At 39.0% G+C, this 16,558-nt stretch overlaps 1 protein-coding gene across 5 annotated transcripts in view; it reads left to right on the top strand.

The window, feature by feature from the left end:
* The window catches only part of mctp1a (multiple C2 domains, transmembrane 1a), a 195,878-nt gene that overhangs the window by 163,109 nt on the left and 16,211 nt on the right, over nucleotides 1–16,558 (top strand). For 3 of the 5 annotated variants that reach the window (XM_017691126.2, XM_017691125.2, XM_017691129.2), the window contains 2 exons: nucleotides 1,775–1,831; nucleotides 11,906–12,007. In XM_017691126.2, coding sequence (XP_017546615.1) covers nucleotides 1,775–1,831; nucleotides 11,906–12,007 — 159 coding nt within the window. The remainder of the gene's footprint in view (nucleotides 1–1,774; nucleotides 1,832–11,905; nucleotides 12,008–16,558) is intronic. The other 2 variants (XM_037531321.1, XM_017691128.2) reach the window with 1 other exon arrangement.

Below are 16,558 nucleotides of genomic sequence, written 5' to 3'. Positions count from 1 at the left end.
TTAGAATAAAAGAGCACTTCCTTCAGTGACCTTGCAATGCGTCATGTCGTAGACACACATTATATCACACTTTAAATGATGATTATTAGACTGGATTTTATTTTGATTAAATGCACAAATTTATGCTTGTTCAAGATTGTGCCTCCTTGTTGTGATTAAGAAATTCTAACAGTTTATTACCAAGCATGCATAAATATCCCTAAAAAACATGGATACGTCCAAAGATGGAACTGCATGCCACATTCCTCTTCGGCATAAAGTTTTCGATATAATGTAGGTTAATACTCCAAGTACTTTACTTGGAGAACTATATAAGATAACCCAAATAAGAGAACTGATACCAAACTAGGACCCAAGCAGAAAATTATTACTATACTGAGTTCAGCTAATAGCTAAACATCGTTCCACATTAGTAGGAGAGTGAGTGAAAGAGAGAACTATATTGTGTGATTGATTTCTTAAACAAATAACAAAACCTTCAAACAACATTTTAAGTTTTAAGTTGTTGGTAGAATAAAGAACACAGTCTGAAAAGAAATTGCTCCAAGTAAAATCAGTAAAACAGACAAATAAACGAGAGGTGTAGTCATGACAAAGTGGCTATGATTGGCCAGCCTGCTTAATAACATAAACAAATCCAAACAATTTTCATTTAAAAGGTTGTGTAGCAGCGTAGTCTGTGAGTTTCAGACTTGATTAATCTCTTTCTGCAGGCCCGCTCTTCCATCAAATAAATTGCATCAACATTATTGAAGGTAAAATGCAAAGTTCAAAACCTGAAGGGCCTCCAAACAAGTGAAAATTGTGTTTTATGACTACTGTAAAAAGGGGTTAATGCCACAAAAGATGACATTAACAATAGCAAATTTCATGGCTGCGTTTTTGATCGCCCACCACACATTTAGAACTGACACATGCTGCGCATAATGTAGCATCCCAGAACAAATACATCTGTGACCCAAACTAGGACACAGTATATCTTAAGAAACGCTGATTTAAAGTATTTTACAAAGCTTGGAAACATCTGTTACAGTTAATTGAAATGACAAAAGCATCTTTCAGTGGCATCTGGATGTAACTGTTCAATTGACACTTAGATTAACCAAATAGCTGAGCACATAACATCTGTGAATAAAACATTTTCAAGACTATTCAAGCCTAGTCACTTACAAAGGATTACACAGAAAGGGATGAACTTTTGTACATTACAGTCTTCTAAATGTTTAGTATCTGCAGTGATAAGAGTCCAACAATTACCTCCATAACCAACTTTTGTTCACCACAACAACACTTCAGTAGGCATTCTTTTCAAGCAGTGAAGCTGAGTTTTTGCTGTCTGTCTCCAACTACCTCTATTCAACCAAGCTTTCCCTGTCTTTGTGTGTTTTGTGTCATTTAAAGAGAAATCTGAGGCCATAAGTTTGCTTTGGGATCATGGACACATGATATGAGGAAATCATAAGAGGGTTGGAGGACACTATTGTTGTCCGGTCTTGGTTCATTGAAGCATGTAGTTAGCGTTTAGTGTCCAATCTCCCTTTGATTGGTTGCACAAAGGTTTTAACCTTATAGACGATTATGAAACTTATAAGATGATGCAATTGACAAATTTAGAAGTTGGGGTCAATAACGTATTTTGCACAAAAGAATTCTAATAAGTTGGGGGTTTTTTTGGTACAAATTTGAAAATGTTACTCATTGTTCACATGAAATTTATTCCCAATTGTTTGTTTATCCCATGCTTCTTTCTTTTGTTCTCTTTTATGCTCATCAGCAAGCAGTGGAGGACTTACTGGAGGACGAGGACGAAGACTATGACAGGGATGACAAGGTAATTATCACTGATGCTTGAACATAGCTTCACAGTTAGATGAATACAATTCTTTGACTTGCCTTGTTAAACAAAACATTACTGAATAACCCTTTGGGTCAGCTGGCCCTCATAATGTCTTTGACTGTGATGCATTTTCAAATGTTTTTGTTTTCAAGAGATTCCTGAAAAAGATACTTTAACTTTGCTTTCATTTTTAAGTACAAGTTTCTCTCAAATCTCCTTAGGAGGTTAACATTCAGTTCATGAAAGCTCTCCCTCGCTCAGCTTTGACATTTTGAGTACGTCACGTATAGCTGAGGTCCACAGCTGTGGTCTTCGGCTCAAAGTAAAAGCCACAGTCTGCCAGAGCTAGCCTCAAAAGCCCAGCCTCTGGTCCACAGAGCCATTCTGATGTTTTTTCTTCAAGCCCAGAATAAAGGTGAATGGCACACACATAAATAAACTTGGCTTGAGGGCCCCAGTGTTGAGCTTCTGATATTTCTCAGGGCCTTTGAAGTGCAATTAATAGCATTCAAATGTCTGCAGGCCAAATGCATGGGCAGACGGAGCTGATGCTTATGACTGAGAATTTAAATGGGAGACCAAGAGCAAACTACATTATTCTTCTCCAAAATACCAGTATTGTTGGGTCCTTTGTCTGTAAATGGGTCAACAAAACTGGTGGTCGGACTATGGAAGGGTGATGAAATGAGGACAAGGCTGGGTTGATCTGCATAGCGTGCTTTTTCTTTGTAAATTGTGAGTTGTTATGAAAAAAACTATGGAAATATAAATACACATTGAAATGCATTTTAATGGTCATGGAAACAATATCATGGTTAATCTCTTTCCGTTTCAATCATATGTGTGACTAGTAGAGAGGCACCAGAATGCAGTGTTGATGCTCTGATAATTTCTTAGCCCAACTTCTTCACATCATATGAATCTATGCAGGATTCAGTTGTCAGTTGTGGTCAGGTTTGAGTTTTTTGTACTTGACAGGGTCACAAATATGCAAAATGGGTGGAAGGGCATTTAGGCCTGTCATGTATAGAGAAAGACAGAGAAAATGTTATGGATGTTACAATTTTTTGTATTTTTTTAGATTTTATTTTATAAAGCAGTTACGTTATACTTAAAGGTTACACTGGACAAAATAAAAAGTTTTACTGTCGCTTTATCTGTTGTAAACTTGCCTATTTGCCTTTTACAGTGGTGCAGCAGTAGCAACGTTTCTTCATTTAAAGACTAAGGAAACTCCTTTTTGATGATGTGTCTTGAAGATAGAAGCAAATTTTGAAAGACTACAAGTGCTTTAGGATAAATAAATGGGTGAGGGTGGGAGGGGGCAGGCTGTTTTTTCCTGCTACCTTAATAGGTAAGTGGCTACCAGGCAGAATTTGGTGCACTACAGAATACTACATTGCACAACAAATAACACATTAAATGCTATTTTCAGGCTTTCCCAGTTTCAGAACACTGACTTAATTTTTTAGCATATTGGTAGTCAATCTTTTTAAAATTTGAAAATGAAAAAAAAATCTGTTTAATTCATGTATGTAAATAAATAAATAATAGCTGAAAAGTTATACCGTGCATTATTGGATGAACCTAGTGTGGAGTCCAAGCAAATTAGTCAGGCCAGTGAATGGTGATTGTTCCCACGTTTTCACATGTTTTATCTGGACGGCTCATATCATGTTTTCTTTATAATTACAATTACCCTAATACGGTGTCCTGGTCAGTGTTCATTTGCTTTGGCAAGTCCATAGAAAAAACATACATTAATTATGGGACGCTACATCAAAAAGGCTATTTTATGCTAAACCCTTAGTCTCCTCAGTATATCCTTAGCTTTCATTTTCAGCTAGTTGCACCTGAACTTGGTCTATTTTGTCATTCAGCCCAGAAACTTTGATTATGATTATTAGTAGCATTATGCTAAACACCCTCCACATCACACAGTACAAATGTTACAGCATGTTGACCCTCACTCTGCTCACAATTCATCTAATGTTGGCCCTTTTGACTGCCAGCATTTTATTTCAGCTGCAGAGTAGTTGAAAAAGGATGTTTTCTTCTTTTTTGTTTAGTTTTTTTCCTCAGTTTTTTCTCTTCCTTTCTTATGTGCCCTTGCTTATAACTCTTCTGACATTGCCCTTTTACTTCAAACCTGGTTAGGTTCACTGTAAATGAAGTAAGTGAACACAATGTAAGTGGCGTTTCACATCTTTCTCTCTCTTTCTTTTTCTCTTGCTCTCTTTCTCCTTTTCTTTCCCTTAGAGTCAACGACCCCACGCTCTCATTACTTCTTCTGTTTGCTCAAATAGTAAAATATTAAGGTCAGGTCAGGGGAGGCCTTTTTTTTACTGGATGAAGGTTTCAAAGTTAAAAAAAAGGACGAATAAATGTGCCAAGACCTCATTTTAATTGAACCTGAAGCATATGTTGCAAGTATGCGCAATATGTCCCAGATGTTTTAGCCTGGCCTAGCGCTTGGCTCTTCCTCGCTCTGCACCGGGCAGCTATTAGCTGGATAACCTTTGGCCCTGGGGCTAAATGGGGTATTACATGGCAAAAAAGTGGAGCACCTGCTTCCCATTGGGTGCGGGCCCCCTCATGGGCCGGGGCCTGTGCCTTGGACACGTGTTTTCACTTAGCAGATTGTTGGGCGATCGTGAAAAAGTGTCTTTCTTCCGAGTCGGCATAGATATTAGTCACCTACTCTCAATGAAAGTCCAAAGTCAAGGCTAATTGATGGAGACGGCTCAGTTGTTAAACTGGTGCAGGCACCTGGAGAAGGAGTGGAAAAGTTTAACAGAGCTTATTGCCGTCCTCTTAGGTCAGTAGAAGGATCAGCAGGTTGATCAGATATATAGTTTGTACTAAACACCTCCACAGGTGAAATGAAGGCTGTATATTAAACACACATAATTATATTACACACAGGTGCATGATACTGGAATAGCTTTTCTTTATTCACCAGTCAGCAGATGGGATATTGGACTGCTTATGTTGTCTATATCTAGTGTTGTAGTAGTAGTAGTAATAGTAGTAGTAGTACTCAAGTTCAGTCTTACGACTGTAAATTAATAGTCTCAGTCTTGGCCCATTTTGCACCAGGCACAGTGAATGCACTGTTCGATGCTCTATGCAGTATGCTTTTACATTAAACATTGTAGACTTTTAAACCGGCCTTATGTGTCACTTGGCTTTATGTTTGTTTTTGACTTGCCGTGTGAGGTTTCTAGCTAAAAATTTAACAAAATTCAGCAATGTCTTCTGTCTTTATTATGCAGTCTGGCTCCAGAATGTAAACAACAGACAGCTGTATTTGAAGCATCACAGTTGAACAAATTTCAAGGAAGTTGCAGGGTCTGTTATACTGATGAGGGAAATCAGCCTAAACCTTTTTCAAACACTCAGTAGCAAATGTCATCTACTTAAAGTTTTTTTTAATTTGTAAATAGAATAAAGACATCTGCAGATTATATTAATGTATCCATTGTTGGAATAAACAAATGTTCTAGTGACATGCGAGTCACATCTAGTATGACATAGCATGAATGGAGCAGTTTTGGCTTGTCACACGTCTTGTCACTTGTCAAATCGACAAAAAGAGGACATGTAAATTTGTAAAGGCCAGCCAAATAGGAAGAGCAGTCACTGGCAATTGAACTATTTTTAATTCAATGCAATTACATTCAGATGTATTTGTATTTTTACAACTGCCATTATCACCTTTCTTATTTTATGAAAGTCAACAACAATTTCAAAGAGAATACTTTAGTTCTTGCTCTACATATTTAAAATAAAATCTGCACTCAGTATGCAATGATTAAACACATTTTATTTTAAATAGCTTAGATGAAGAACATGCAAGAACATGTTTAATTCAGAATTGAGTTGAACTAAGACCTTACTTAATAATTGTATTTACTGGTATCTTTTATGTATAGTAAATGTAAAGTGAATTATATATGAATTACAGTTGGTCTTGATTGTCTTGCACAGTTCTTGTCTGTTCCTGGACTCTTCCTACTTTTTACTTTACGTCTTTATTTGATCTCACCTCTTTTGATCTCACGTATAACACTACCTATATCATATACTACTTTATGAAGCAAATAATAGGTTTTTGTGTTTTTTCTCATCTACCTAGTCGCCCTAAAAAGTTCACTCACTTAGTCTCTTCATAATGGACATAAAAGTGAAAATGAAGTCATCTCTTTCTGCCAAAGTGCCGTGCTCTGTGCTCCTATATCAAACAAGTGTGCCATTTGTTTACTGAACACTCTTCCTCCCCACTGTTTGCCAGGCTCATGCCAGTGTGTTTGCACATACTGTGTTGAAGAGCCTGTCTCCAGAGATCTCATTGTCTCCACCAAAGACATCATCACCTGGTACAATAACAGCCGAAACATCTTAGCACCTGCTCCGCCAAACTAAAGTAAATACACCGACAGAATGGCAGGTAATTACCTAGGTGATAATGAGCTTGCCATGTACTGCAGTGTTATTGTTAAACCTCGCTAAATACATTTGTGTGGATTTAAAGAGTAGTAATGGGGCTCCGCAGTAAGAAACTATGGCTAATAGCCAATATGCAACCACAGCTGGTTTGCAGTTGTATGCATCTACAAAGGTCAATGGATCATATTTACTGTGCTTCTCATAACATCACTGTTGATCCTGTAAAAGAGTTTGGTTTTGATTTTCATATGAAATGAATCATATGGCTAAACAGAGCATTACATTTTTCATTAGAATCAGAACAAGAGGCTTTTTTCACCAGGTACAACTTCTACAATATTTCTTCTTGGTTTTATGCATAATATCACTTTACAAACGAATAGTTATCATCAGCAGCAGCATTGTACAGCATTCACACGTTTAAAACCATGGTTTGTAATGAAGATGCATACATTGGTGTCGGTGCTTGGCAACTTCCATCACTGCTCAATTTCTCTAAGCACCACAGTGTGCTGCTCAGCATTTTGCTGTTACTGCATTTAATTCATTTCTGAATGAGACCACAAAAATGCATAGCAGATGACATGGCTTGAAATTTACAACAAGAAAGGTAGAAAATCTAATGTTTAATACAGAAATGCTAGGCCTCAGGTAACATCACTAGCCTGGTCACCTTGTAACTTATTTCATCTCATACAGTTTAGCTCAAAAATAGTGAGTTTGTAATGAATTAGTTAGCTGTTAACTATACGAGTATGGTATAAAATTGACGTTCAGAATTAGCAGCACTCTCACTGCAACATGAAGCTGTGCTACACTGTGTGGCGCAGCACATCTTGTATGTGATAGCCTACACAGTATGTACAGTTGTATTTAAAATAGAATGAACAGTATATACACTAAAATACACTACAAGGTGTGTTTTAATTTCATGTAGTCATTTTAGTCCATAACAGAATTTATACAGCCCTATTTTTCAGACTTTTAGTAGTATTGTTGTAGCAATAGTATGATTAATAGGAAAATGTGATCACAGCCCCAATTCTGATTATGTATTATGTAGGCCTGGGCATTATCTAAGTATAATTTGCTTGACAATAATCATTTCTTGTTAAAACAGCAGGGTTATTGATAATATTGCAACCCTGCCATTAAGTATTTTATTTTCATAATTACTCAAATGAACCATCAGAACATTTCAGCTATTTGGAAAATGCTGAGAATTTTCCTCAGAAAAGTGCTTTGTCGCGCTCTGGAAAACTTACAGCAGAAACAGTGGGGAATGTACTGTAGCTTATTAATGATATTTAATAAACTATTCATTTAACAGTGAAAGGGATAATACATGCATACATATTATTTAGCAGACTGTTTCCAATCACATTAAACCTCCATATTTCTCAGTTCTCTTTTCCAACATGATGTTTAGTCCTTTTAAAGCATCATCATTGGTGAAATGCATTTACATTGCCTTGACACAGTGCTTTGTTGTGTGATTTCTGCTGTTGCTGATACACTTGTGAAAGCTTAATATTTGCCAATATATTGGTCAGGCCCTAGCACTAAGCTTTCCCCTGGTCATCTTCTTATGACATTCCTGTATATCCTGTTTAAGATTTAAAAGTGCATGCTGTTTGATGGCATAGGGCTGGCTATGAGTTAGCACCTGGCCTGGTGTTGTGTGGATTTTTGTCCAGAGAGTAGGGCAAAGGGGCTAATCAGCGTGTGTGTGTGTGTGTGTGTGTGTGTGTGTGTGTGTGTGTGTGTGTGAACACTGGCTTGGATGATAGCCTCCATGTCTCAGGGGAGAGAGCGGAGAGCCCGTGGAAGAGTGCTGAGATTAGGCCTGCACGCATGACTGGGCACTGGAGCAATTCTCCTCCACACACAGATACATACTCACAGACACACACACACAGCCTCGGGAGGAGTCGCCCTAGATAAGATACATACAGCAATCATGTTGAGCTCACAGGCTTACCACAGCTTGCACACGCCTCCTTACATGTCCAACAGCTGTTTGCAAGTGTGTGTATGTGTGTGTGTGTGTGTATACTCTTTTTGTTGAATGCAGCAATAATAGCTACAACTGTGTGCCGCTTGTTCTGTAGGTGAAATATGCAAAGCAACAACATAGCACATTGAAAAAAAGTTAGTGAGTGTAATTTGAACCAGTAGTAAAAAAACAATAGCTGTATGACCTAGGAATGCATCAAAATTTTGACCAGATTTTCTGCTAAAACATTTGATTACTGGGTGAAAGATTTTTTTTTCACTGAAAAATAAAAAAAATTAAATATCCCTATAAGGAAATGTGAAATTCTAAGTCTTTACAAATACTTTTAATGTTATTGAAAATGAAACAAAAATGCTGTGCAGCAGCAGAGTGAAAATGTTGGCTGTGTGGAGCAATTACATTTTTTCTGTGAGGGACATTTAAAAATTTGAGAAATTTTTATTGTTTCAATTGTTGTTGAATTTTTGTTTCATAATGCGGTAACAGATCTGGACTGCAGGCAGATCAGTTTAACACCTTGACTCTTTTACTATGGAGCCATGCTTTAATACATGCAAAATATGGTTAGGAATGTTCCTGCTGACATAAGCAAGGCCTTTCTTTAAAAAGACATCATGGATGGCAGCATATCTTGTTCCAAAACCCATATATATCGCTCAGCGTTAATGGTGCCTTCACAGATGTGCAAGTCACCCATGCCATGTGCACTAATGCACCGTCATACCAACACACATGCTGACTCTTGAATCGTTTCAAGAGTTTCAAATTTTGTTTTTTCAAACACATAGGACACTTTTCAACTTCATCTCAATCCATCTTAAATGAGCTCAGGCTACAGCGTTTCTGGATGATATTTATATTTGGTTTCTTCTTTGCATGAGGCTTAACTTGCATTTGTGTTTACACACACTGGTTTTCAGAAGTGTTTCTGAACCCATGTAGTCATTGAAAAATACTAGTCTTTTGTTGCCCTGTCCCAACTTTAAAAAAAAAATGTTTCTGGCAACAAATTTAAAACTGGCATAAATAAAAAACGAAACAGTACCATTTTAGTTTCAACATTTTATTTTGTCGTTTTTGTACTATTTTCAAACAAATATAGGATTTAAATGTTTTGCACATCATTTCATTCTGTGTTTATGTACATTATACACAGCGTCCAAACTTAAATGGGGTTGCATCAACAGCCTCTTTTGAGTTTTTTCATCACTGTCTTTTGTGGAAATACTTCCAATGATCAAAACTGAGCATCTGTGTTCATGTTATGCATTTCTGCATTATAAGATCACTATTGAGAGCTGGTGCTGATCTGATACCAGGTATCCACACTAGGCCGATATCATCAGAAAAATCTAGATTAGACCAAATTGAACAAAAAATGAACTGGATCTAGTCCTGTAGCAAATCTATTCTGAAATATCACACATTCACACTGTATGATGTGGTGTTAGTTGTGTCTATCTTCCTGTGTGGTAGCAGAGTGTTTGAGCATGAGTTAAATGCTTCAGTTAAAAATACCTAATGTTAAAACTTAAAGAAGTTGTTTTTAAAGAAAAAAGAATGGACAATATGATGATATTTTATCAATACTGTGATCATGTTTATTGTTGTGATAAATGATATGGAATTCTGAGCACATTGTGGATCTTGTCAGCACTTAAAGAACTTTGACCAACTGCATGCTTCATTTTGAAGAGAACATAATTAGTCCAGTTTAGTTTGATTTAGTGCAGCAAAATCTAAGAAATATTGAATAATAATCATCGTATTCATGGTTTCTAAAAGCAGTTTTTAATGGAACACTACTGGCATATTTTACCTGACAAAATATTATATGTATCATGTATCACAAAATACTTTTTTTTATATATCGCCCACCCCTAGATAGGTAACAGCCAATACTCAAGATTTCAAAATCTGTATTGGCATATGAAAAGAAAAAAGTGGTATCAGGTTGTCTCTAATTTTACTATTTTGCACAAGGACATGCTTGCAGTTATTTGGTTGAAATATAGTTTGTATTTCTCTGAGCCAAATCGTGTAGTTTTCATGACATTTTTTGTACAAAATATCAGAATTCAATCTTGACCTCAGAATCATACCTGGAAATACGTGTACCGTTGCAGCCCTTTTAGTGAGAAGAATAAGCAAGAGTGTGTGTTTGTGTTTTTGTGCTCTTCTTGAACATTTTTCTTGTATGTAAAATAAGCAAACAGGGCACTACCTAGCTAGTGAGGGGGAGATGAATATGAGAGAGACACTGGCAGAAAGAAAGAAAGAAAACAATATTCTTTAGTTTCAGTACAATATGGCACAAAAAGCAGACACTGACACTTTGTTTGCTGTGCAAATCTTGTTTATTTTTTTTTATCTGCTTTTATTGTTAAAATATGTGTATCTTTCATCACTGCTCTTTCATTCAGTGAAAGAAGATGAGATGCTATCAGCAAAAAAAAATAAAAAGAAAAATGGGGAAAGGGAAGGATTATTTGCAGTCTGGCTTGCATTGGCATTTACAATCAGTAATCAGGCATCTAATGGGCTGGGGGGAGCAGCTGGGGCTGTGTGATAGATGCAGCGCGGTTATCGATGCCCTGACAGGTGCATGCTGGGTAATAACTGCCGCTGTATCACAGCCCTGGTGCCCTGGGGTGCCATAACGACACACTTCCTCGTTTCCATGACCCTTGGGCCTGTCGACAACCCTAATGCACATTTCACAGCCAGATCTCTCTCTCTTTTTTCCTATGTCTATGTCTAGCTCTCTGTACCTCATCTTTCATTGTTTCACTCTCCGTAGCTCCATCAGGGCCACATTAGCAGGGGAAAACACAAGCTAACCTCTTTGCACCGTGAAATGCCGAAAATCTGATCCCAATTCATGCACAATTATGTCAGCTGGAATCTAGCATTACAAGCGGAGCTTATCTGTAGATAGCACATGGAGCGCTAAGCCCGCCGGATCCAAGGGATGGGGTTGATCTGGGTGATAGCTGCATGCTAGTATGTAATTGGACTAAAGAGTGCGGCGGGGATTATTTTTAATACTTTGAAAAACTGTGACTGAAAACTTGTTCCGGGGCTATTGAGCTTGTGATTTGCTACGCGTGTCCTCAGGTACCGAGCCTTTTTTTCCCTCCATCCCTAAGTGCTGAGAAGAGGGGAGAGAGGGAGGGGAAGAAAAGTTTGTGCCGCTCTGAGTTCTTTTCTTTTTCTTTTCTTCCTTGTGCCTCTGAAAGATGAAAAGCTTCATGCTGTAAAAGATGCTTTTGACTGTTTTTGCCTCCCCTTTTTTTCCCCCTCCCTTATTTTTTTTTTTGGTAAATGCTCCCAGGAACTGCATTTTAATCATGTTTGGCTAATAGAGAAAGAAACATAAAAAATGAAAAGATAAAGTAGAACCCTCACAGACTCATGGCATTGTCTTGCTATACAAAAAAGCCAATTTTTTGTCTTTGGCAAATCCATCAGATCGATTTCTTATGCTTTGCTTTCTCTCATGGTCCCTCAAGATCATTCAGTACCCTTCAATGTTTTTTTTTTTTGGTCTTAATTTTATAACCCTGCTTTTAAAAAGATCTCAATTTATTCTGGTCCATAAGGTGCCGGGCTCTGTCCCCTCCCATGATGGACGGCTGCCTGAAAGCCATATCCTTGAGGATATTTTGGCTTCCTGGCACTTTGAGTGGATTCGCGTGATGGTGGTAAGTGTGGACCGTTTGTCCAGTGTCTGGCTTCTGTGTTTCATCTGTCCCACCATGCAGGGCTCTGTGTTGCCTCGTCCTGCCACCATCCTATTTCACTCTGTCTTCAGTTGTCACTAGTCTACCACCTCTATTTTTGGAGGAATTAGCCTGGCAGTATCATGTGTTAGCATGGCTAACATAGGCACTAGCACAGTGAACTCTTTCACAGCACAAAGCAAAGTTAAATTCTGCTGAGTAGGCACAGTTTGACCTTCGAGCCTTGTTGTAGTTGCATCTAAATAGTGTTGGCTCTTTGGTCAGCAGGCCTGATAACAGCAAAATGCAAGAAATTAGCATTTCCTCAATCCCTTCATTCTTTTTGAAGTTGGATCTAGCAGCCTTGCTGCAGAGGAACATGTTTTCCTCTGCCTTTTGTTCCCCATCTCTCTGTGTTTCACATGAGTCTTTGTAACTTTTCTGGAGTCCCATGGGACAGTAATAGCATGCCTTCTTAACTGTATGTGTCTGAATCGCAAAGCATCCAGGTTGTACAGGGCCAATTGTGTTTGCACTGTCACTACCCTCTCTACGGAAAGCCACTGTGAGTCGATTTAATGCCAGCCAGTGGAAAACTTGGCTGAATGACAGTCGCTCCACGACCCCATCAACACCAAGAGCAAATCTGTAGCTTAACTCGCAATAAAAAAGGAGTGCATGTATGCCAAACAGGCAAGGATGCCAGCTTACTAGGACCCTTTTAACTGGAGTTATAAATGAATTATGAGTGTGGATCCTTGATGTTTGTCTTCAAGAGGGAGGAATGCCATTGCCGTTTCTGTCAGTTTTAGTGGTGTACCTTTAAAAAAAAAAAAACCTTAAAATGTAGAGTTTCCACATCCACGCTCTCCGAATATCAGCTCAGTGCATTAATGTGTAATGAAGAAGCTGGTGACATTTTAGAAAGCATGTTAGAAATACAGAACATTTTGTTAATGTAGCAAGAAGATGTAGGTAACACAGATTTCTCTGCCACAGAAATCCTGTCATAAGCTTAGGCTTTTCTCTTGTTAGAGTGTCTATATTGGAGATTCTGTTGGTGGCCAGTGGCATGATGGCTGTTTGTCTATGATGGCCTTGTTTTTTTGGAGATGGAGAGGCTAGGAGCAAATCCAGGGCAGTGTCGGATGAAACTAATTGCACCCCATTCATCATCAGGTGGCACCTTGGGACCCAGAGAGGACGGGGCAAGGAGAGCAGGCGTAGCAGGGAGGGGGAGGGGGGGGGGGGGTCGAGGGGCATCGGCAGCAGGTCGGTGGAGGCCTGGAGGGGTGGCCGGGGTTGGAAGAGGCAGGGAAACGAGGGCAGTGTTCGGCCCGACCTTGAGGCTGATGGAGTGGGTTGCCCGCTGGGTGTGGACGCCTGGGGAGTAATGGCGAAGGTGAACCCGGCTCTCCGGCGGCCCCATTAGAGCCTAATGCTGTTGTTTTAGTGGGGGAGCGGTGGGAAGCAGAGGTCGGGCCCAAAATAAACCCCGTCTTCACTCCTTGTCTCTCTTCCTGATGCGTATTTACGCCGCTATTTATTCGAGCATCGCAGCCACGGCGCAGCAGGACAGAGGAGCGTGGATAGAATGATACCACAGAGCCGTAGTTTGCTATAAACTCACGTGCTGCTGGCACTTGACTTTGGCTTTGTCTGGGGCTCGGCAGGCTGAGATTACACTCTTAAAAATAAAGGGTTCTTGGGAGCCATGCCATTGAAGAACCACTTTTGGTTTCCTTAAAGAACTTTTTAGTGGTTTATGCTTTTGTTGTTTGGTCTAGGACTAACATCAATTCCACCCTTAAAAATAAAGGTACCACAGGAGTAAATTCTGTAGGACCCTAGCACTGGGTGGTTCTTTAAAGAATCCTATATTGTAAAAGAGATTTGGTATAGTGTAAATAATTTTCACACAGTCAACATAAATTAAAACTTCTCTAGAACCATACATAATCCAAGAACCGCCTAGGTACCTTTATTTTCAAAACAGTAGGACTCTAAACGCTTCACCATTGGACCATATATCTGTTGAAGGAATCCAGCAACTCAAGACTTCAGAGATAATAGAGCCAATACAGATAATTATGCACTTATAAAAACACACACACACACACACACACACATATATATATATATATATATATATATATATATATATATATATATATATATATTTCCCCTGTTCACTCAAGGATTACTTGGTAGGTTGGTGGCAGGGAGGGGTGGGGGAATAAATAATTTATTAAAAATGCCTGCTTCAAAACGAAACATCTGCCTCTTTCATGTTGCACTGGCGAGGTGCCAAAAGCACACAGAGATATCTATTGCTAGTTACTATTGCAGCCTAATAGCAACTGCACCTCCAGCCGAGATGGAGACCCTTGATACCTCGTCTAATGTGGGCAAGGAAAATGACTGAGTGGTCCTAGTTTCTGCAGTTTAAAGTGTCTACTGCATTAAGTCATTTCATTGGTTTTGTTATGCGTATAATCTCTGTTTTTCTTTAACCATATACCAAGAAGTAGGATCTCCATATGTGGAAACTTAGTTGCAGCCACATTTTCTGAACAAGCATCTTAGTGTTTGTCACGTTCTGATAGGTTCCCCATTGGATCACCTACTTTAAACATTTTATTACGATATATATATATGCGACAAAACAGTGCAGTGTAAATAAACTGACAGAATACACATGCATGTCTGATAACTGGAGCATGGAGGACATGCTTGAAATTCGACTAAATAACGTTCCCAACAAAGAAGCACAGCAGTTTCCAGGTGTGTTGTCATTACTACTGAGATTTCATTAAAATGCCTCCATCACGGCTGTTATCTTAGGAATCTATTATTTGAATTCTAAAATGCTTAAGTTGAGGGTCTTAAGTATAATCTCCATTTGGAATGAACAGAGCAGAGTTCAGTTTTTCTCTAGAAATTTTTTCTGTGTGGGTGGCACACATCATGGGTGGTGAACTACAATCCTGGGTGTCCAGTGTCCAGCACAGACCATGTCCAGCTGACTTTGCTGCTTCTAACACTCCAATTAAACCAATTAACTGCATAAAACATAATTTTATTAAAATTAAAAACTAAAAAAACAAACAAACAAAAAAAAGATTTGAGGCATAAAATTGTGCTTTATCCACACGTGTCTTAAAAGCCTACATTCATGAACATAGCAACACATTGCAGTTATTGTAAATTGGCAATAATGTTTCAGTAAGTCAGAAGTACAAAACATACAAATACAGGTGTTTGACTTGTACCACAAGTTTCAACTCTCACAAATGACAATTATCAGTTTAAGGAAGACTAATTAGTTCATAACATTTTTCCTTTTAACTGAGAATCTTTAATAAAGTGTGACCAAATTTATGTTGAGCTTTTGCATTTCAACTGATAATTCAGTTTTTTGGGGAGGTGGCCTGTACCATGGATTCTTTTATGTAAATAATTTTGGCACACAGTATTTAGGATAGCAGTTATTGGGATCATGTGAGCTGTCGGGGGACTTCCCATTAGTATGAGTCTGACACACACACCTCAGATCTAATTATACTGCAGTTTTAATTAACCTCCCAAAGTGCTCCTACACAAAGATTTCATTGACAAGCCTTTCCCTGTACATCTCTTCCCCCTATTCCATTCATAATGAATCAAGTGCTAATGAACTACTTTTGGAAAATTAATATACTCATCCAATTTTAAAGAAGTTGTTTTTTCTTTTCATGTCTTCCCGATAAGAGGTGGGCCTGTGGCGTGCTGTGGGGACTTGTCTTGGCTTTATTTGCCATTGGAAGTGTGCAGCTCCATTCCTTTTGCTCTCCTCTGAGACAGAGCTCTGTGCTTCCAAACGTCTGGGTCAGCGCGCCTTTGGCTTGAAATGAGAGAAGACTTTTCTAGACGCGCAAATAATGCCTGTATCCAGGGATCAGCTCGGCCTGGGTGAAATTATTTCATTTTCATCTTGATCTCTTATCTTATCAGCTCCTTTGTTTCCCTCACCTTCGGTGCTGGGTAGATCAAAGAAGCGTGTTTTCTCTCTCTGCCGAACAAGCAGCGCAAGGGTCGTGGGTGTGGATTAGCTCCAGTTGGGGGTCTGTCCTCTTGTATTGCAGCTTGGGCTTTGGTGTAAATGAAGTTTGGCGCCCCTGGGACACCGTATACCCCTCCACCCCCTTGCCATCACTAACAAACAAGCTATGCCCCCTTCGAAGTGCCCAACCAAGGCCATGCCAATCTCATCAAGACCACCCACCTCCCCTGCTGGGTGCCCATTGTGAGCAAGCCTGGGGACCTCCTGGAGGGATGGAAAAGTGTGAATAGCCTGATGCTAGTCTCTAGCTGCGATGGATGTGCCTGTGCTTGCCATTATATGGTGCTAGCACTACTAGCCCTAAGGAGGTAATGGGAAAGCATTGGGTGGTTCAGGACAGATGTGTTTGTCTTTCACACTGCTTAATTACGACACCACTGGTACCCTATTTCTGAGGCTAATATACAGTATGCACTACTGAAGGGTGGCTC

The sequence above is a fragment of the Pygocentrus nattereri genome, chromosome 20, assembly GCF_015220715.1.
Source record: "Pygocentrus nattereri isolate fPygNat1 chromosome 20, fPygNat1.pri, whole genome shotgun sequence".
Classification (NCBI taxonomy): Eukaryota; Metazoa; Chordata; class Actinopteri; order Characiformes; family Serrasalmidae; genus Pygocentrus; species Pygocentrus nattereri.
Note: the sequence above shows the minus strand (reverse complement) of the source record. Positions and strands in the feature narration are given on the sequence as shown.